The sequence below is a fragment of the Petromyzon marinus genome, chromosome 68 (assembly GCF_048934315.1).
Source record: "Petromyzon marinus isolate PM22_M1 ecotype Great Lakes invasive population chromosome 68, UKy_Petmar_22M1.pri1.0, whole genome shotgun sequence".
NCBI classification, from domain to species: Eukaryota; Metazoa; Chordata; class Hyperoartia; order Petromyzontiformes; family Petromyzontidae; genus Petromyzon; species Petromyzon marinus.
In genome coordinates, this window is record NC_133734.1 from 5,427,250 (window position 1) to 5,448,720 (window position 21,471).

Sequence of the window (21,471 nt, forward strand, 5' to 3'; positions counted from 1 at the left end):
CGCCAGCGCGTCGCTCGGCTAATTAACGGCTGCCCACACTAAATGGGCACGCGGTCATGAAGCGCCACCCATTCAAAAAGTGAATCCTCGCGATGATTGGCTCGCCATGATTGCCTTATCTCTCCCACCCCCACGAATGGCCAGGGATGTGAAGGCACATCCACGTGATTATACCACGTGATGTGTGCTCCATTGTATTTAAAGGAGGGCAGAACCAACAAAAAATATCTGCGCTTCACGGAGTCGACGCCAAAGGTAAGTGTGGTGCGCAGCTTAAATGTTGGTGCAGGTTTTTGCGTGAGACTTTGCAAACCATGTTGAAAGCGTTCACGAAAATTTTAATTTCGCCTCTTTGTCCATAGACCCATTAACTGGTTGCTATTGCCGTTTAATTGCTTGCAGTATATATATTTTTTAATTCGTAGATTTTATCACCCCGCATTTTTCTCAACCATCCCTGCTCTGCACCGTTTCTAATTCTTACCCGCCACGGATAATTACCGCGGTTGAGAATCTGCTGTATTTTGGTTCATTAGCGTAGTGTCCCTATCCACTGGGGAAACTCCTTTTAAACTGACCTGAAATCCGAGGGTTTTATTGAGGAAGCTGAAAGACCTGGAACTTTTGAATTGCAATTCATGGGCGTTCTCGGATTTCAGTTAATTGTGGTGTGCCCTTTAATGTTAAACGGATCTAATTTGACAAGTATACAAACCGTCTTGTCTTATTTTGCCTTAACCCGAATACCCTTCGATGCCTAAATGACTGCTCTGGATTGTGCCTACTCTCTAAAATACCTCTGCTAGGGATTTTTGAACCAGGATGGTTTTGTCTGGGCGATCTGCATATTGATATTTGGTTCTTGGAGTATAGGTTTAATCTGGTTTTCCCTTGCCACCTTAACCCAACTGCTCTTACTATGAACTGTGTAGGTCGACTGCAGCCAAGTGCCTGGATCGTCTCTCCGAGCTTTTGATTATTCGTGGAAAGAATAAGGTATCTGTGCTACAGCTCCCCACACTGTGACACGTGCTGCCCTCTTGCATTGCCAGTGCTAGAAGGGTTACTCTGACGGTGTGGATTAAGAGTTGTGGACTGCACTGTACATCTTGCTGGTTGATGTTGGACGGTAAAGTTAATTAAATAATGACTCGCAGTTCCATGAGCATGCACACTCGTGCTTGCGTTTAATTGTTCAGTTGTGGGGTCACTAGCATGCACTTTTTACTGGAAGTTTGCTTCTGCAAGCTTGCTCAATCTAAAATGGTAGGCCTGAGATTTGCTTATTTTTTATTTCCTAAATGCGAGACCATATTGTAACAATGAACAAAAAAAAGGAATGTCTATTGGTTATAAATGTCGTGCCCAATGGTTTTCAGCCCTTCCGAATTGCAAAATGTACAACTTTAAGATGAATAGTGTGCTGTACGAATGCTTGGTTATATTCGGACGGCCATGATTGTTCATGCTTTAAGGATTCTTGCCATGCTCTCCCGTCCGTCTCCTCCAGGTTGACATGTCGTACCCACTTACGCTGCACATCATTGGAGGCCAAGGTGGAAATGCGTTCTCGTTTGATGGAAGGAGCAATGCGGCCACGCTGCAGAAACTCTCCGTGAGTGTTGGAGGCTGGCAAGTGAGGGGCGTGGAGGTGTGGCTGACTGATGGGCGAAGGCAGAAATTCGGCACCGTGGACTCCTCTGCTCAGCAGTTTGAATTCCAGTCCGGCGAGTTCATGTCGCAGCTCTCCCTGTGGGGCAATGGGGCTGGCACGCGTCTGGGTGCCATCAAATTCAGAACGAGCCGCAACCGCGAGTTCTTTGCCAAGATGACGGACTGGGGGCTCAAGACCGAGTACAAGATCGACGTGGGCTCTGGCGTCTGCTTGGGCGTTCAGGGCCGAGCGGGGGCCGACATCGACTGCATGGGCTTCCTTTTCATCAATGATATAAAGTCATCGGTGATCCAGAACATGAACTACCCAACTATGCACCAGGTTCTTCCTAATGTGCAGATGGAGGAGATTAAAGAAATGGAGTACATAAACGACACCAGCGTCATGCAGTCTCACACCTTCGAGAGCTCCAAGAAAATAACCAAAAAGTCATCGTGGTCTACAACGAACAAGATTGAGTCTACCTTCAGCCTGACTGTCTCGGCAGGCATCCCGGAGGTTGTGAAGGTGGAGACCGGGTTCAGCTTCACCGTGGGCTCTTCTAGCACGTACAAGGTAGAAAACTCGGAGGAGCGGATGGAAACGCTCACGTTCCCCGTCTCTGTTCCTCCACACAAGACCGTCACCGTTGTCGCCAACATCGGGCGTGCAAACATCGACCTCCCGTACACGGCCCTGCTGCGCATCACCTGCATGAACGGCGCTCTCTTTGACGTTCCCCTGAGTGGCGTCTACAAGGGGCTCACCTACACCAAGATGACCGCCCGTGCTACTGAGAAATAGAGCAGCATTTTGTGCCCTGTTCGATCAAATGTTCTGAGACTAATTGTGGCTGACTACGAATAAAAGCCTTCTGCACTGCAGTTTTCGCCTTTCCGTGTTTTGTGGTTGCATGTAAGGACTTGCTTTTGCTTTCAGTTTAAGGGTTTACAAACATGGCCATTTCACTTGCCAGCAGGCCTTTTGTAGGTCCATGCTGCTCACGTCCTCCCGCATTGCAATTCATGACCGTTAATTGCATAGTCTGTTTCCCCTAGATTTCAGTATTGTCAAATTGCAATGCTATGCAGAGCATCGAATAGGATTTTTTTTGGCGATCAGAGTAAATTCTGAAACGGTCGCTGGCCATCATATCCCACTAGCGAATAACAGTACAGATTGACTGAACGTCCCTGTTCAAGCATTTGTAAGACTTGTTAAGCCGCACTTATTATTGCTTGAGGGAGCAGTGTTTCAATTGTGCAAGAGGAACCAAAAATATTGTTCAACAATGAGCTGCTCTGCCTCATGCCATGAATACTTCTAATCAAGGTGCATATATAATGCATCGAACTCCATCCAATTATTTCGGCGTTAAGACTACCTACAACCTTGACCATGTTGTATTTAGCCTGGATTGACACCTTGGTACAGAACTTAAACATGGTGCTAGCAATTTATTTTTAAAGGGCTCCCTCTGCATGGTCACGCCATCAGGGGGTCACGTCAATCGCGATTCTATTTCTTAACCTTTTGTTTAGGATGGTAAATGTTCTCGAGGGTTTAGTGTGACCAGGTTTACTAACAAAGCTTGTGCCTTGATCTTTGCTGGCTGCAATTGTTAATGAGGACATGGTGGTCCTCGACTGACGATATAAACGTGTTGGGTAGCACTCTGCCTTGTTTTCATGGGTTCTGCTGCGTGATCTGCAATGTCAACTGCGATATGCCTCTAGCTTCACTTGCCACATGCACACCAGGTGGTTTAGCGTCCAGAAAAGGCATCTGTCCATTCGTCCGGCACACAAGTACACCAATGGACCCCTGTAATGTCGACGTGCTGGTGTCACGATTGGCCCCTCTACAGAATCTCCCTCCACAAAGTCCGTCCAGTGGTCACGTGACTAAATTGAATCACGTGCCTGCCTATCCGGAGGGGGAAGGGCGTAGCCTATTTACCAGAGCAACATAAGGTTTAAAAACCACTAATTTTATTGCAGTGCAAATGGATGCACCAATTATTCGTAACACCACCACGCTGGTTCGACTATCATTCCCACTTGTGCTTGCTGTCATTTAGTTGCAACTGAGCCCACAAATGAAAAATGGACGTTACTCGACAATTGTTGGTGTGGTTAATTATACATAAGCATTGACGTCGTCAATCTCTGTACCGAGATTAAACCCTGAGATGGGAAGACGGAATTGTGGCTGAGAAATGATGAGAGGTGTGAGCGGAGGGAACGAGAGAGGGTCCATGGAGATGATAGGGGACGAAGGCAAGAGTGACGAGAGAGCAGAGATCTGTGGATTGAGATATGACGGTACATGGAGGAGGGAGCTGTGTGGGATGGACGTGGAATAAAGGAACTGGAACCCTTACCTATCTCTGCGTGTTCGTGTGAAAACTATCCACTCCACCCCATTAAGAATGGAAATTATTAATAATCATTATAATAGTTTTGCAATAGTACAGTGACATTAGAAAATCACGTAATGAAGAAATGAGACCAGACATGAAAGTTTGTTTAATTAGTTAAGTCGATTAATTACAGTGCACCTTTCCCACATCCTCAATGTTGTTTTGGATCATGTCGTTCCATTGAAGGCATTTGATGTCAGAAAACATATCAGAATCGGTTGTTTAGTTCTCAAGTAAAACACCTTGAGGTGAGTAGTGTTTTTCAAGCAAGACTCGGCCAGCAGACAACATCAAAGCATTCCACAATAGAACTAATTACAAGAGTGCAAAACTAGTTACTACTGGCTAAGACTAATTCGAAAATCTCTAGAAATTGAGGGAAGTTAAAATATTGTTTATCGTTCGTATAGCTACAAACTGAGTGCGTCTTGTAAGCGAATCATCAAAACAAACATTGTTTAAATGCAAGCCTATACAGGTCACCATACTTCAATGGGGATCACCGTTGAACAATAACAGGGACGTCTATTTAGTGCACATAGAAGGAACAAGAACAATGGCCTTGCATAGATCGCATGTTTCATGTACGTTGAGTGCCATCTAAATAACCCAACTTGAAATGGATAATCATTGTCTTGATTTGAAGCTTTCGTGACTGCAGGAATCCAAACTCTTTGGTTCTTTCGGTAAAGTCATGTTGGTAAAAAAAAACATAAATCACGACGTTTCTGGCGCAACACAAGCGTCCGTCATCAGCTGAGTAATTTATACGCATTAATTAACCCCCATCCCCCTAAATTCGTACAAGAAGGCCTCACAAGTGATGTCATCACATATACATATTTATTTGATGAATAAAACAGGAAAACGTATCCACAAATCTGACTGGCTCCTGATGCTGCTAGTTGTAATTATTGGCGAAACGTCGTACTCAGATTGTAAATGTTGTGGCGTTGCTCTCCAATACACCAGTGTGCTGTACTAGTAACGAATTGTCATGTGTTTATGTGACAAACCATAATAATTGACTGTTTTTTTTATGTAGTCGTGGGCTTCCCGACACATTTATATACGTATGCAATCTAACAACACCATAAAAAACTATATTATGAATGGTATTGGTCATAAAAACCTACGTGTTAAAGAAGTTACGAAATAAAGTCACCGGAGGCACGAACAATTCAAAGGTCATTACCAAATATGACACTCATCACAACTATGTATTTCAAGATGGCGATTGTAGTGAGGCTAATTTGACCTTTTACGTTGGGACCATGTTAAAAAGTTTAGACAAAAACGCTAAAATCACTTGAATCCACAACTCAATTAGCTCTCTCGGCCTCGTACGGGACCGTGAATGCATTAACGAGGCGCGTAACTGTAGCTCGGCTGATAAACGGCGGCTCACACAATGGGAGCGCTTGCGCGGACCGACCACCCATGCAATGAGCGAATCCTCGTTGTGATTGGCTCGCAGTGATTGGCCTGGAGGGGAAGATGTTCGGAAACAGGCGAGCGTAATTATGCCACGTGACGTGAACTCCCACAAAGGACTATCAACAGACTCAAAACGGATCCGTGATTAAATTCGCCAAGCGCCAGCGCGTTGCTCGGCTAATTAACTGCTGCCCACACCAAATGGGCACGTGGTCAGGATGCGCCACCCATTCAAAAAGTGAATCCTCGCGATGATTGGCTCGCCATGATTGCATTATCTCTCCCACCCCCACGAATGGCCAGGGATGTGAAGGCACACCCATGTGATTATACCACGTGATGTGTGCTCAATTGTATTTAAAGGAGGGCAGAACCCACACAAAATATCTGCGCTTCACGGATTTGGCGCTTAAGGTAAGTGTGGTGCGCAGCTTAAATGTTGGTGCAGTTTTTGCGTTGGACTTTGCAAACCATGTTGAAAGCGTTCACGAAAAATTCAATTGTGCCTCTTTGTCCATGACCCATTAACTGGTTGCTATTGGCGTTTAATGGTTTGGCGTTTTTTATTCGTAGGTTTTGTCACCCCGCATTTTTCTCAACCATTCCTGCTCTGCACCGTTTCTAATTTTCACCCGCCATCGATGATTACCGCGGTAGAGAATCTACTGTATTTTGGTTCATTAGCATAGTGTCTATCCACTGGGGAAACTCATTTAATCTGACCTGAAATCCGAGGGCTTTATGGAGGAAGCTGAAAGCCCTGCAAATTTTTGATTGCAATTCTTGGGAGTTCATTGATTTCAGTTTATAATTATGGTGTGCCCCTTAATGTTAAAAACTGATCTAATTTGACAAGTATACAAACCGTCTTCTCTTTAATTGCCTTAAGCCCAATACCATTCGATGCCTAAATGACTGACCTGGACTGTGCCTACTCTCTAAAAGACCTCTGCTAGGCATTTTTGAACCAGGATGGGTTTTCTCTGGGCGATCTGCATATTGATATTTGGTTCTTGGGTTTTAGGTTTAATCTGGTTTCCCCTTCCCACCTTAACCCAACTGCTCCTGTTACTATGAACTGTATAGGTTGACTGCAGCCAAGTGCCTGGATCGTCTCTCCCGAGCTTTTGATTATTCGTGGAAAGAAAAAGGTATCTGTGCTACAGCTCCCTACAACGCGACACGTGCTTCCCTCTTGCATTGATAATGCTAGAAGGGTTACTCTGACCGTGTGGGTTAAGAGTTGTGGAATGGACTGCACTGTACATCTTGCTGGTTGATGTTGGAAGGTGACGTTAATTAAATAATGACCCGCAGTTCCATGAGCATGCACACTCGTGCTTGCGTTTAATTGTTCAGTGTTGGGGTCACTAGCATGCACTTGCTGTAAGTTTGCGTCTGCAAGATTGCTCAATCTCAAATAGTTGGCACGAAATTTGCATATTTTATTTCCAAATTGCGAAACCATAATTCTAATGATAGACAAAGGCATGTCTATTGGGTATAAATGTGGTTCCCAATGGTTTTCAGCCCTTAAAAGTTGCAAAATTATCAACTTTAAGATGAATGGTGTACTGTACGAATGCTTGTTTATACTTGAACAGCAATGATTGTTCATGCTTCATGCATTCTTCCTCTCCCTTCTGTCTCTTCCAGGTTGACATAATGTCGTACCCACTTACGCTGCACATCATTGGAGGCCAAGGTGGAAATGCGTTCTCGTTTGATGGGAGGAGCAATGCGGCCACGCTGCAGAAACTCTCCGTGAGCGTTGGAGGCTGGCAAGTGAGGGGCGTGGAGGTGTGGCTGACTGACGGGCGAAGGCAGAAATTCGGCACCGTGGACTCCTCTGCTCAGCAGTTTGAATTCCAGTCGGGCGAGTTCATGTCGCAGCTCTCCTTGTGGGGCAATGGGGCCGGCACGCGTCTGGGTGCCATCAAGTTCAGGACGAGCCGCAACCGCGAGTTCTTTGCCAAGATGACGGACTGGGGGCTCAAGACCGAGTACAAAATCGACGTGGGCTCCGGCGTCTGCTTGGGCGTTCAGGGCCGAGCGGGGGCCGACATCGACTGCATGGGCTTCCTGTTCATCAATGATATAAAATCGTCGGTAATCCAGAACATGAACTACCCAACTATGCACCAGGTTCTGCCTAACGTGCAGATGGAGGAGATTAAAGAAATGGAGTACATAAACGACACCAGCGTCTTGCAGTCTCACACCTTCGAGAGCTCCAAGAAAATAACCAAAACGTCATCGTGGTCTACAACAAACAAGATTGAGTCTACCTTCAGCCTGACTGTCTCGGCGGGCATCCCGGAGGTTGTGAAGGTGGAGACCGGGTTCAGCTTCACCGTGGGTTCTTCTAGCACGTACAAGGTAGACAACTCGGAGGAGCGGATGGAAACTCTCACGTTCCCCGTCTCTGTTCCTCCGCACAAGACCGTCACTGTTGTCGCCAACATCGGGCGTGCAAACATCGACCTCCCGTACACGGCCCTGCTGCGCATCACCTGCATGAACGGCGCTCTCTTTGACGTTCCCCTGAGTGGCGTCTACAAGGGGCTCACCTACACCAAGATGACCGCCCGTGCTACTGAGAAATAGAGCAGCATGTTGTTCCCTGTTTGATCAAATGTTCTGAGAATAATTGTGGCTGACTACGAATAAAAGCCTTCTGCACTGCAGTTTTCGCCTTTCCATGTTTTGTGGTTGCTTGTAAGGAATATTACTTTTCCCATTTTCAGTTTAAGGGTTTACAAACATGGGCGTTTCACTTGCCAGCAGGCCTTTTGTAAGTCCATGCTGCTCACGTCCTCCTGCATTGCAATTCTTGACCGTTAATTGCATGGTCTGGTTCCCCTAGATTTCAGTATTGTCAAATTACAATGCTATGCAGAGCATCGAATAGGATTTTTTTTGGCGATCCGTGTAAATTATGAAACGGTCACTGGCCATCATATGCCACTAGCGAATAACAGTACAGATTGACAACGTCCATGTTTAAGCATTTGTAAGACTTGTCAAGCCGCACTTATTGCTTGAGGGAGCATTGTCTCAATTGTGCAAAGAGGAACCAAAAATATTGTTCAACAATGAGCTGCTCTGCCTTGTGCCATGACGACTACTACTAATCAAGGCACATTTATAATGCATCGAACTCCATCCAATTCTTTCGGCGTTAAGACTACCTACAACCTTGACCATATTGGATTTCGCCTGGATTGACACCTTGGTACAGAGCTTAAACATGGGCATTTCACTTGCCGGTAGGCCTTTTGTAGGTCCATGCTGCTCACGTATTCCCGCATTGCAATTCTTGACCGTTGATGGCATGGTATGTTTCCCCTGGATTTTAGTTGTCAAATTACAATCCTATGCAGAGCATAGACTACCATTTTATTTACAGATCGAGTAAACTCAAACGGTCGCCGGCCATCATACCCTGCTAACGAACAACAGTACAGATTGAATGGAAACGTCCCTGTTCAAGCATTTGTAAGACTTGTCAAGCCGCACTTATTGCTTCAGGGAGCAATGTGTCTCGCTTTGTGCAAAGAAGCAGTTTTCCAAAGAGGGACCAAAAATATTGTTCTTTGACAGTGAGCTGCTCTGCCTTATGCCGTGAATAGTTCTAATCAAGGCACAATGCATCGAACTCTCTCCAATTGTGACGGCATTAACAACACTACCTACAACCTTCACCATATTGTATTTCGCTTGGATTAGCACCTTGGTACAGAGCTCAAAACATGGTGATATCAATTTATTTTTAAAGGGCTCCCGCTGCATGGTCATGCCATCAGGGGGTCGCGTCAATCGCGATTCTATTTCTTAACCTTTTGTTTAGGATGGTAAATGTTCTCGAGGGTTTAGTGTGACCAGGTTTTCTAACAAAGCTTGTGCCTTGCGCTTTCCTGGCTGGAATTGTTATTGAGGACATGGTGGTCCTCACCTGACGATATAAATGTGTTGGGTAGCACTCTGCCTTGTTTTCATGGGTTCTGCTGCGTGATCTGCAATGTCAACTGCGATATGCCTCTCACTCCCTACACTTGCCACATGCACACCAGGCGGTTTAGCGTCCAGAAAAGGCATCTGTCCATTCGTCCGGCACACAAGTACACCAATGGACCCATGTAATGTCGACGTGCTGGTGTCACGATTGGCCCCTCTACAGAATCTCCCTCCACAAAGTCCGTCCAGTGGTCACGTGACTAAATTGAATCACGTGCCTGCCTATCCGGAGGGGGAAGGGCGTAGCCTATTTACCACAGCAACATAAGGTTTAAAAACCACTAATTTTATTGCAGTGCAAATGGATGCACCAATTATTCGTAACACCACCACGCTGGTTCGACTATCATTCCCACTTGTGCTTGCTGTCATTTAGTTGCAACTGAGCCCACAAATGAAAAATGGACGTTACTCGACAATTGTTGGTGTGGTTAATTATACATAAGCATTGACGTCGTCAATCTCTGTATCGAGATTAAACCCTGAGATGGGAAGACGGAATTGTGGCTGAGAAATGATGAGAGGTGTGAGCGGAGGGAACGAGAGAGGGTCCATGGAGATGATAGGGGACGAAGGCAAGAGTGACGAGAGAGCAGAGATCTGTGGATTGAGATATAACGGTACATGGAGGAGGGAGCTGTGTGGGATGGACGTGGAATAAAGGAACTGGAACCCTTACCTATCTCTGCGTGTTCGTGTGAAAACTATCCACTCCACCCCATTAAGAATGGAAATTATTAATAATCATTATTATAGTTTCGCAATAGTACAGTGACATTAGAAAATCACGTAATGAAGAAATGAGACCAGACATGAAAGTTTGTTTAATTAGTTAAGTCGATTAATTACAGTGCACCTTTCCCACATCCTCAATGTTGTTTTGGATCATGTCGTTCCATTGAAGGCATTTGATGTCAGAAAACATATCAGAATCGGTTGTTTAGTTCTCAAGTAAAACACCTTGAGGTGAGTAGTGGTTTTCAAGGGAGACTCGGCCAGCAGACAACATCAAAGCATTCCACAATAGAACTAATTACAAGAGTGCAAAACTAGTTACTACTGGCTAAGACTAATTCGAAAATCTCTAGAAATTGAGGGAAGTTAAAATATTGTTTACCGTTCGTATAGCTACAAACTGAGTGCGTCTTGTAAGCGAATCATCAAAACAAACATTGTTTAAATGCAAGCCTATACAGGTCACCATACTTCAATGGCGATCACCGTGGAAGAATAACAGGGACGTCTATTTAGTGCACATAGAAGGAACAAGAACAATGGCCTTGCATAGATCGCATGTTTCATGTACGTTGAGTACCATCTAAATAACCCAACTTGAAATGGATAATCATTGTCTTGATTTGAAGCTTTCGTGACTGCAGGAATCCAAACTCTTTGGTTCTTTCGGTAAAGTCATGTTGGTAAAAAAAAACATAAATCACGACGTTTCTGGCGCAACACAAGCGTCCGTCATCAGGTGAGTAATTTATACACATTAATTAACCCCCATCCCCCTAAATTCGTACAAGAAGGCCTCACAAGTGATGTCATCACATATACCTATTTATTTGATGAATAAAACAGGAAAATTTATCCACAAATCTGACTGGCTCCTGATGCTGCTAGTTGTAATTATTGGCGAAACGTCGTACTCAGATTGTAAATGTTGTGGCGTTGCTCTCCAATACACCAGTGTGCTGTACTAGTAACGAATTGTCATGTGTTTATGTGACAAACCATAATAATTGACTGTTTTTTTTATGTAGTCGTGGGCTTCCCGACACATTTATATACGTATGCAATCTAACAACACCATAAAAAACTATATTATGAATGGTATTGGTCATAAAAACCTACGTGTTAAAGAAGTTACGAAATAAAGTCACCGGAGGCACGAACAATTCAAAGGTCATTACCAAATATGACACTCATCACAACTATGTATTTCAAGATGGCGATTGTAGTGAGGCTAATTTGACCTTTTACGTTGGGACCATGTTAAAAAGTTTAGACAAAAACGCTAAAATCACTTGAATCCACAACTCAATTGACTCTCTCGGCCTCGTACAGGACCGTGAATGCATTAACGAGGCGCGTGCCTGTAGCTCGGCTGATAAACGGCGGCTCACACAATGGGAGCGCTTGCGCGGACCGAACACCCATGCAATGAGCGAATCCCCGTTGTGATTGGCTCGCAGTGATTGGCCTGGAGGGGAAGATGTTCGGAAACAGGCGAGCGTAATTATGCCACGTGACGTGAACTCCCACAAAGGACTATCAACAGACTCACAACGGATCCGTGATTAAATTCGCCAAGCGCCAGCGCGTCGCTCGGCTAATTAACGGCTGCCCACACCAAATGGGCACGTGGTCAGGATGCGCCACCCATTCAAAAAGTGAATCCTTGCGATGATTGGCTCGCCATGATTGCATTATATCTCCCACCCCCACGAATGGCAAGGGATGTGAAGGCACGCCCATGTGATTATACCACGTGATGTGTGCTCAATTGTATTTAAAGGAGGGCAGAACCCACACAAAATATCTGCGCTTCACGGATTTGGCGCTTAAGGTAAGTGTGGTGCGCAGCTTAAATGTTGGTGCAGTTTTTGCGTTGGACTTTGCAAACCATGTTGAAAGCGTTCACGAAAAATTCAATTGTGCCTCTTTGTCCATGACCCATTAACTGGTTGCTATTGGCGTTTAATGGTTTGGCGTTTTTTATTCGTAGGTTTTGTCACCCCGCATTTTTCTCAACCATTCCTGCTCTGCACCGTTTCTAATTTTCACCCGCTATCGATGATTACCGCGGTAGAGAATCTACTGTATTTTGGTTCATTAGCATAGTGTCTATCCACTGGGGAAACTCATTTAATCTGACCTGAAATCCGAGGGCTTTATGGAGGAAGCTGAAAGCCCTGCAAATTTTTGATTGCAATTCTTGGGAGTTCATTGATTTCAGTTTATAATTATGGTGTGCCCCTTAATGTTAAAAACTGATCTAATTTGACAAGTATACAAACCGTCTTCTCTTTAATTGCCTTAAGCCCAATACCATTCGATGCCTAAATGACTGACCTGGACTGTGCCTACTCTCTAAAAGACCTCTGCTAGGCATTTTTGAACCAGGATGGGTTTTCTCTGGGCGATCTGCATATTGATATTTGGTTCTTGGGTTTTAGGTTTAATCTGGTTTCCCCTTCCCACCTTAACCCAACTGCTCCTGTTACTATGAACTGTATAGGTTGACTGCAGCCAAGTGCCTGGATCGTCTCTCCCGAGCTTTTGATTATTCGTGGAAAGAAAAAGGTATCTGTGCTACAGCTCCCTACAACGCGACACGTGCTTCCCTCTTGCATTGATAATGCTAGAAGGGTTACTCTGACCGTGTGGGTTAAGAGTTGTGGAATGGACTGCACTGTACATCTTGCTGGTTGATGTTGGAAGGTGACGTTAATTAAATAATGACCCGCAGTTCCATGAGCATGCACACTCGTGCTTGCGTTTAATTGTTCAGTGATGGGGTCACTAGCATGCACTTTTTACTGTAAGTGAGCAATCTTGCAGAAGCAAAATCTAAAATAGTTGGCACAAAATTTGCATATTTTATTTCCAAATTGCGAAACCATAAATCTAATGATAGGCATGCCTTTGTCTATTGGGTATAAATGTGGTTCCCAATGGTTTTCAGCCCTTCCGAATTGCAAAATGTTCAACTTTAAGATGAATGGTGTACTGTACGAATGCTTGTTTATACTGGGACAGCAATGATTGTTCATGCTTCGTGCATTCTTCCTCTCCCTTCTGTCTCCAGGTTGCCATAATGTCGTACCCACTTACGCTGCACATCATTGGAGGCCAAGGTGGAAAAGCGTTCTCGTTTGATGGGAGGAGCAATGCGGCCACGCTGCAGAAAATCTCCGTGAGCGTTGGAGGCTGGCAAGTGAGGGGCGTGGATGTGTGGCTGACTGACGGGCGAAGGCAGAAATTCGGCACCGTGGACTTCTCTGCTCAGCAGTTTGAATTCCAGTCGGGCGAGTTCATGTCGCAGCTCTCCCTGTGGGGCAATGGGGCCGGCACGCGTCTGGGTGCCATCAAGTTCAGAACGAGCCGCAACCGCGAGTTCTTTGCCAAGATGACGGACTGGGGGCTCAAAACCGAGTACAAGATCGACGTGGGCTCCGGCGTCTGCTTGGGCGTTCAGGGCCGAGCGGGGGCCGACATCGACTGCATGGGCTTCCTTTTCATCAATGCTATAAAGTCATCGGTGATCCAGAACATGAAGTACCCAACTATGCACCAGGTTCTGCCTAACGTGCAGATGGAGGAGATTAAAGAAATGGAGTACATAAACGACACCAGCGTCATGCAGTCTCACACCTTCGAGAGCTCCAAGAAGATAACCAAAACGTCATCGTGGTCTACAACAAACAAAATCGAGTCTACCTTCAGCCTGACGGTGTCTGCAGGCATTCCCTTAATTATCGAGGTGGAAATTGGGTTCAGCTTCACCTTGAGCTCTGAGACCACGCACGCATTGGAGGAATCTGAGGAGCGGATGGAAACGCTCACGTTCCCCGTCTCTGTTCCTCCACACAAGACCGTCACCGTTGTCGCCAACATCGGGCGTGCAAACATCGACCTCCCGTACACGGCCCTGCTGCGCATCACCTGCATGAACGGCGCTCTCTTTGACGTTCCCCTGCGTGGCGTCTACAAGGGGCTCACCTACACCAAGATGACCGCCCGTGCTACTGAGAAATAGAGCAGCATTTTGTACCCTGTTTAATCAAATTTTCTGAGAATAATAGTGGCTGACTACAAATAAAAGCCTTCTGCATTGCACTGTACAGTTTTCGTTCCATGTTTTGTGGTTGCATGTACAGAAAAAGCAAAAGGTAAATTCCCTCAATTTTATAAGGGGGTTAGACAAGTTTACGGCTTCTTTGGTTCTTTCGGTAAAGTCTCGTAGAATGAGAATAAAATAATAAATTGATAAGCTAAAATAACACAATAATATTCTCACGACGTTTCGGCCACAACACAAGCGGCTTTCATCAGGTGAAGGGACGAGACGTCTGGTAGGCCAGCGCTGGAGTGAAAGAGCCACGTTCAGATCACGACGTTTAAGCTGTGTGAGAGGAAACAAAGCGCCTTGACAAAGGAATTGGCATAGAATTTAGCATTGAAATGGCTGAGTGATTAGCTTGTGACTGGTCACAGAAATAGCTATGTTAAAAGTTAAAGCATACACATCCGCAGAGGCACCCCTTGATAAAGGAATTGGCATAGAATTTAGCATTGAAATATCAAGGGGTGCCTCTGCGGATGTGTATGCTTTAACTTTTAACAGCTATTTCTGTGACCAGTCACAAGCTAATCACTCAGCCATTTCAATGCTAAATTATATGCCAATTCCTTTGTCAAGGCGCTTTGTTTCCTCTCGCACAGCTTAAACGTCGTGATCTGAACGTGGCTCTTTCACTCCAGCGCTGGCCTACCAGACGTCTCGTCCCTTCACCTGATGAAAGCCGCTTGTGTTGTGGCCGAAACGTCGTGAGAATTTAATTGCGTTTTATTTTATCAATGTATTATTTTATTCTCATTCTACGTGACTCTACCGAAAGAACCAAAGAAGATGAATCATTGCAGTCACGAAAGCTTTAAATCGAAGAGTTTGCGGCTGTAAGCAGGATTTTGTATCTGCCTCTGACAGTCGGATGCTCAATTTCTGAATTGCATTATCTTGAACTTGCTGGTTCGTGACCATTTTACAACTACATTTCAGCGTTTTCAAATGGCCATGTCATCCGCAAAATCAATTAAGATTCTATTTGGCGATGGGCAGTGAATTCCAAAGCCTCTGCTCGCCCATAGCACTCAAATATATTGTGACTTGCATGGAAATGTTGCTGTCCAAGAATTAACAAAGCGTTGTGGCAAGGCACACTTCATTCTTGCACTAAGGAGCAATGTGAGGATTTCCAAGAATTACGCAGAATAACTTTCTAAACGGGTTGAACATATTGCTGTCTTAAATGACGCAAGCTGGCATGTCCTGAATAGGCATGTGTGTGTGTGTAGTGATTGTAGAATCACTACTGTGTACACACGCACAAGCGTGACGTCACTATGCGGGGGAGCGTCATGACCACGCGGGTCTACACACACGCATGACGTCATCCCGGCTGGAGGCGGGAATAACGTCAGGGCCGGTTCTGGGCTCCGGGAGACCACGAGGGTGGTGTGAGGCCGTGGCACTCTCTGTGACCCCGGCTGGACACGTGACTGGACCCCAGTGGGGGCTGGGGGCCTAGGGGGCACCTCGGAGGGCACGTGGACAGCAGGGGGGCTTCGAGAGGGTTTTTGAAGGGAGGCGTGGCCGGGGTGGGGCCCGGGCACGCCGAGGCCCATATAAGCAGCCTCCTCACGAGGTTCGAGGCTGCCAGTAATCAAGAACGAAGATGCATCGTGAAGACGCCAAGAGGAGTTAAGCCTCCAGTCAGCGGACCTGGCAGTAGCCCACCTGGCTGGATTAACGCTAGAGTATTTGAGAAGTATGTGTTAGCTAGAGTAGGTCGGTGGTCACCATCTTATGTACAGTGTTATATTACTTACCGTTCTAATAAATCAGCGTTGCCTCCCAAGTAGTCGTGTGTGCACCTAATTCGAACCCACTACATGTGGAATACATGGAACTCCTTTCTAAAATTGTCGATGCATTAACAAAACTCTCCCTACGACGGTAACCACGGTTCACTTTAATATACGGGTGCCACTCTTGAATGAGGAATTGTAAATGCTCGAGGGTAAAGTTGCCAGGTATCCTAACCAGGCTATTTTTTACCTGTGCCCACTGCCTCGTTCTTTCCTGGACGTGATGTTTATTGAGCACACGTTAGTCATCAAATGAGGAAATATAAGTTTTGGTTCTGCTGCAGGGATCATCATTGTCAACTGCGACACGCCGCTTCCTACCAACACCGACTACTTGCACCACAACTTTGAGAGGTTCACGAGGGTCCAACACGGAATTTTAAAATAATTTCTGGCTCCCAATACAGGTACACAAACGGATCCCTGTAATATCCACGTGCTGGCATAACAATTGCCCCCGGCCCCCATAGATCTTTCTCCTCAAAATCCTAGTCTACTCTCGTGACTGGCAATTGAATCGAGTGCCTGCCTATTCTGAGGTTGAAGGGCATGGCCTAACGTACTACGCATTTATCCTAAACCAATTGCGACCTAGAAACATTCACAAGGTTTAAAAAATGACAATTATATTGCAGTGCCAATATGCACCATTTATTAGTAAAACAACCGCAATGGTTACACTCGATCCCACCGTTGTGCTGACTGCAATTTAGTGGCAACCGGGCTCGGAAAAGAAAAAGGGACCTAACATTACTATTACTTTCATTATTGAGGTTAATAAAAAAAATGACGTTAATCCCTGCACAGAGATGCCTGAGAGTAACCCTCAGATGTGAAGATGGGGAATTTGTGGCTGAGAATGAGGAGACCGGTGTGAGGGGAGCAAATGGGAGAGGGGCCATGGAGATAAGATGGGACGTCGGCAAAAGTGGGGAGAGGAAAGAGCTGTAGATGAAGAGATCACCGTACATGAAGGATGGAGCTGTGTGTGATGAAGGTGGAAGAAAGGGACAAAAAGATTACCCCTCTGCCTGTTTGTGGAGAATGTCCAATCCACCCCGATAAGACTGGAAATGATTATTAGGCATCATAATGGTTTTGCAATAGTACAGTGACATAACTTACCGTTATAATGAAGAAATGAGACCGGACATGAACGTATGTTTAATTGGTTAAGTCCATTAAATACCTGCAATACCTTTCACACATCCTCATTGCGTAGTTTTGGTTCATGTTCCATTTAAAGTTATTTGATTTCTGAAAAGACATTCTATCATAATCGGATGTTTACTTCCCGAGTAAAACACTGAGCTAAGAAGCTGTTTCCAGGGGATATAAAACTGGGTAGACAAAATCAAAGCATTTCACTTTTAAACATATTAGTTACGAAAGAGAGTATCCATTGGCAAGTACACTTCAAAGGTCAATACTTAAAAAAAGTCACTTATCAACACTGAATTTCAAGATGGCGATGGTAGAGAGGCCATGTTAAAAAGTTGAAAACAAAAACGTTCAAATCACTTGAATCCACAACTCCATTGACTCTCACGAACTCGTGCCGGGGCCGCGATTGCATTAACGAGGCACGGGCCGGTAGCTCGGCTCATGAACGGCGCCTCACGCAACGGAAGCGCGTGGGCGGAACAGCCACCCGTGCAATGAGCGAATCCTCGCCGTGATTGGCTCGCGATGATTGGCCTGGAGGGGAAGATGGGCGGAGGCACGCGCGCGTAATTATGCCACGTGATGTGAGCTCCCTCAATGGACTCTCAACAGACCCCGTATTCGAACCGTGATTGCATTCATGAGGCGCCTGCGTGCGTGGCTCGGCTTATTCACGACGTCCCACACAAAATGCGCTCGCGGTCAGGAAGCGCCACCCATCCAATTAGTGAATCCTCACTCGGATTGGGTCGCGATGATTGCCTCATCCCTCCCACCCCATGATTGGCCAGGGATGGGAAGGCACGCTCACGTGATTGTACCACGTGATGTGCGCTCTCTTGTATATAAAGGAGGGCAGAACCGACATACACTATCAGCTCTTTACGGAGTTGTCTGGGAGGTAAGTGAGGAGCCCAGCTTAATACGATTTAGGTATAGTTGTTGCTTTTACCTTTTTAAACAATGTTGTAAGCGTTCACGAAAATTTAACTTGCGCCTATTTTTTGTTTTGATACATTAATGGAGTGCTTTCTATGGTTAATGGATTGTGCAACGTGATTTTTTTTCAGTTTGTCGGTTTTATTCCCTTATATTTTTTTCAAACCAGCCCTTCTACCATTTCTAATTCTCACCCGCCTCGCATAATTATCGTTGAGAATATATTATTTGGTTTATAGTAAAGTGTGCCAATCCACTGGGTAAATATTATTTTTATTTATTTACTGGCTGAAGCTAAAAAGTCCTGTAACACCAGCCACGATTCACAGTTCATGGGAGTTCTCTGCATTCCGTTTTGAATCCTGGTGTCCCCATCACTGTATTAAAATGCAAGGCGACTAAAATTTGCTACTTGCCGCGAGCCTAATAAGATTCAACACCATAATGACCAGCTGGATTGTGCCTGCTCTCTTAAAGACCGCTGCTAGGCATTTCTTGGCCATGATGGTTTTTGCCAGGGTGACCCATGTATGCTGACTTTGTCTTGGATTATAAGGTTTAATTTGGTTGACCACCCCCCCAACACCTTAATCCGATTGCTTGTTCCTACGATCCGTGTAGGTCAACTGCAGCGAAGTGCCTGGATCGTCTGTCTGAGCTTTTGATTGTTCGTGGAAAGAAAAAGGTATGTGTGCTACTGCTCTGCAACGTAACACGTGCAGCCCCCTTGCATTGCCAATGCTAGATGGGTTACTGCAGCCGTATGGATCAAGGGTTGCGGCATGGACCGTACAGAATATCCTGCTGGTTGATGTAGGGAGAAGGTAAAGGGCATTCTTTATTTATATTACCAGCCACCAATAATGCCCTGCAGTTCCATGAGCATGCACATCTGCACCTAAAGATTATTTGTCAATTGTTCAGTTGGGTTCACTTGCGTGTATTCTTTTGATAAGCAATATTGTAATCTAATAAGGTTGGCAGAAAGTTTGCTCTTGCCAGAATGTGAAGCCATAATTTACTATAGTGAACACAACATATATGGCAATTTGGGTATACATTTGGTGCCCAATGTTTTTCAGAGCTTCTAGCTTATGAGAATGTACACCTTTTAAGTTCACTGTTACACTAAACTATGTTCTACAGTAAACTGTAATTCTTCTGTTTATCGGTATTCAAGGGGCAATAATGGGGTTGGGCTTTAAACATTCGTGCAATGCTCTCCCGTCCATCCCCTCCAGGTTGACATAATGTCGTACCCACTTACGCTGCACATCATTGGAGGCCAAGGTGGAAATGCGTTCTCGTTTGATGGGAGGAGCAATGCGGCCACGCTGCAGAAACTCTCCGTGAGCGTTGGAGGCTGGCAAGTGAGGGGCGTGGAGGTGTGGCTGACTGACGGGCGAAGGCAGAAATTCGGCACCGTGGACTTCTCTGCTCAGCAGTTTGAATTCCAGTCGGGCGAGTTCATGTCGCAGCTCTCCCTGTGGGGCAATGGGGCCGGCACGCGTCTGGGTGCCATCAAGTTCAGAACGAGCCGCAACCGCGAGTTCTTTGCCAAGATGACGGACTGGGGGCTCAAGACCGAGTACAAAATCGACGTGGGCTCTGGCGTCTGCTTGGGCGTTCAGGGCCGAGCGGGGGCCGACATCGACTGCATGGGCTTCCTGTTCATCAATGATATAAAGTCGTCGGTGATCCAGAACATGAACTACCCAACTATGCACCAGGTTCTGCCTAACGTGCAGATGGAGGAGATTAAAGAAATGGAGTACATAAACGACACCAGCGTCATGCAGTCTCACACGTTCGAGAGCTCCAAGAAGATAATCAAAACGTCATCGTGGTCTACAACCAACAGCATCGAGTTCACCTTCAGCCTGACTGTCTCGGCAGGCATCCCGGAGGTCGTGGAGGTAGAGACCGGATTTAGCTTCACCGTGGGCTCTTCTAGCACGTACAAGGTAGAAAACACGGAGGAGCGAATGGAAACTCTCACATTCCCCGTCTCTGTTCCTCCACACAAGACCGTCACTGTTGTCGCCAACATCGGGCGTGCAAACATCGACCTCCCGTACACGGCCCTGCTGCGCATCACCTGCATGAACGGCGCTCTCTTTGACGTTCCCCTGCGAGGCGTCTACAAGGGGCTCACCTACACCAAGATGACTGCCCGTGCTACTGAGAAATAGAGCAGCATTTTGTGCCCTGTTTGATCAAATGTTCTGAGAAATAATTTTGGCTGACCTACGAATAAAAGCCTTTGCATTGCACTGCCATTTTCTCTTTGCGTGTTTGTGGTTGCATGTAAGGAATTTACATTTTTGAGATTTTAATGTTCATAGACGTGGACATTTTTCTGTGGTTGTTGGCATTGATTATTTTGTGGTCGCATTGAGCTTCATATTCTCTATTTCCCCATTGCATGGCCATTATTGAAACTGTGGGTCTGGCATAGTGTGTTTTTTCACTAGAGTTTAGCAGTGTCAAATGACCAGGCTATGCACCACTTAAAACGGGATGGGCAATAAATTCCTAAACGGCCGCCTGCTATGATGCCCTGCTGCGTTTAACAGTATAGATTCAATTGAAATGTCACTTGCCAAACTAACAGACTTGTGACTAGGCACACTTAATTATATTGCTCCCAGGGAGCAATGCATGTCTCGATAATTATGTAGGGAAGCTGTTTCTAAGAATGACCAACACTATTGTTCGTTATTTAACAATGCTGCTCTGCCTTATGACATGACAAGGTCACGTGCCAGGGGACATGTAGTGCATGGCAATTCTCCCTTTTAAAATGGCTTCACGGCTTTGACCTTTAGTAACTACATTAGTTGCTCACAATTGTGTTTTTTTTGGGGGGTTGCAACTTCGCTGGATTGACACTTTATTGCATTTCTAAATAATGGCGATTGCATTGTTCAACGGTTGCCTCTACATGTCCAGGTGCACGTCAATCTGGATTCCAATTCGCCTGTTGGGAATTGTAATTGCTTGCAAGGGTGGAGTGACCAGGTTTCTTAACCCCCCCCCCCAGACCATTGACCTGTGCTCCCTGTTCCTTGATCGTTTGTGAACACAAGGGTGGTAGTCGATAAATTAATGAATATTGGTTTCATTGCTCTATTTGTTTAAACTTCTCAATTGCGAAACTGCTCTGGCTCGTTCCCAACACTGG

At 45.6% G+C, this 21,471-nt stretch overlaps 3 protein-coding genes across 8 annotated transcripts; all 3 read left to right on the plus strand.

Annotated features, from left to right (window-relative positions):
* The first annotated feature begins 211 nt into the window (after window positions 1-211).
* On the plus strand, window positions 212-2,538 carry LOC116956886 (aerolysin-like protein). Its single transcript, XM_032978751.2, has 3 exons — window positions 212-255; window positions 933-996; window positions 1,511-2,538. The coding sequence occupies exon 3, from the start codon at window positions 1,517-1,519 to the stop codon at window positions 2,456-2,458; it is 942 nt and encodes a 313-aa protein (XP_032834642.2). The 5' UTR covers window positions 212-255; window positions 933-996; window positions 1,511-1,516; the 3' UTR covers window positions 2,459-2,538.
* Window positions 2,539-5,837: 3,299 nt separating this feature from the next.
* LOC116956889 (aerolysin-like protein) lies at window positions 5,838-8,200 on the plus strand. 2 transcript variants are annotated; one of them, XM_032978754.2, is made up of 3 exons: window positions 5,884-5,927; window positions 6,600-6,664; window positions 7,170-8,200. In XM_032978754.2, exon 3 carries the CDS (start codon window positions 7,179-7,181, stop codon window positions 8,118-8,120), a length of 942 nt encoding a protein of 313 aa, XP_032834645.1. In that variant the 5' UTR covers window positions 5,884-5,927; window positions 6,600-6,664; window positions 7,170-7,178; the 3' UTR covers window positions 8,121-8,200. The 2 variants fall into 2 exon arrangements, with proteins under 2 accessions (XP_075910956.1, XP_032834645.1); XM_076054841.1 differs by lacking the exon at window positions 6,600-6,664 and having other exon boundaries at window positions 5,838-5,927.
* Window positions 8,201-12,009: 3,809 nt separating this feature from the next.
* On the plus strand, window positions 12,010-20,560 carry LOC116956879 (aerolysin-like protein). 5 transcript variants are annotated; one of them, XM_032978738.2, is made up of 3 exons: window positions 12,058-12,099; window positions 12,772-12,836; window positions 13,342-14,372. In XM_032978738.2, exon 3 carries the CDS (start codon window positions 13,351-13,353, stop codon window positions 14,290-14,292), a length of 942 nt encoding a protein of 313 aa, XP_032834629.2. In that variant the 5' UTR covers window positions 12,058-12,099; window positions 12,772-12,836; window positions 13,342-13,350; the 3' UTR covers window positions 14,293-14,372. The 5 variants fall into 5 exon arrangements, with proteins under 5 accessions (XP_032834626.2, XP_032834629.2, XP_075910955.1 ...); XM_076054840.1 differs by lacking the exon at window positions 13,342-14,372 and adding an exon at window positions 19,529-20,560 and having other exon boundaries at window positions 12,062-12,099; XM_032978748.2 differs by lacking the exons at window positions 12,058-12,099; window positions 12,772-12,836; window positions 13,342-14,372 and adding exons at window positions 18,127-18,281; window positions 18,909-18,972; window positions 19,529-20,560.
* The last annotated feature ends 911 nt before the right edge of the window (window positions 20,561-21,471 follow it).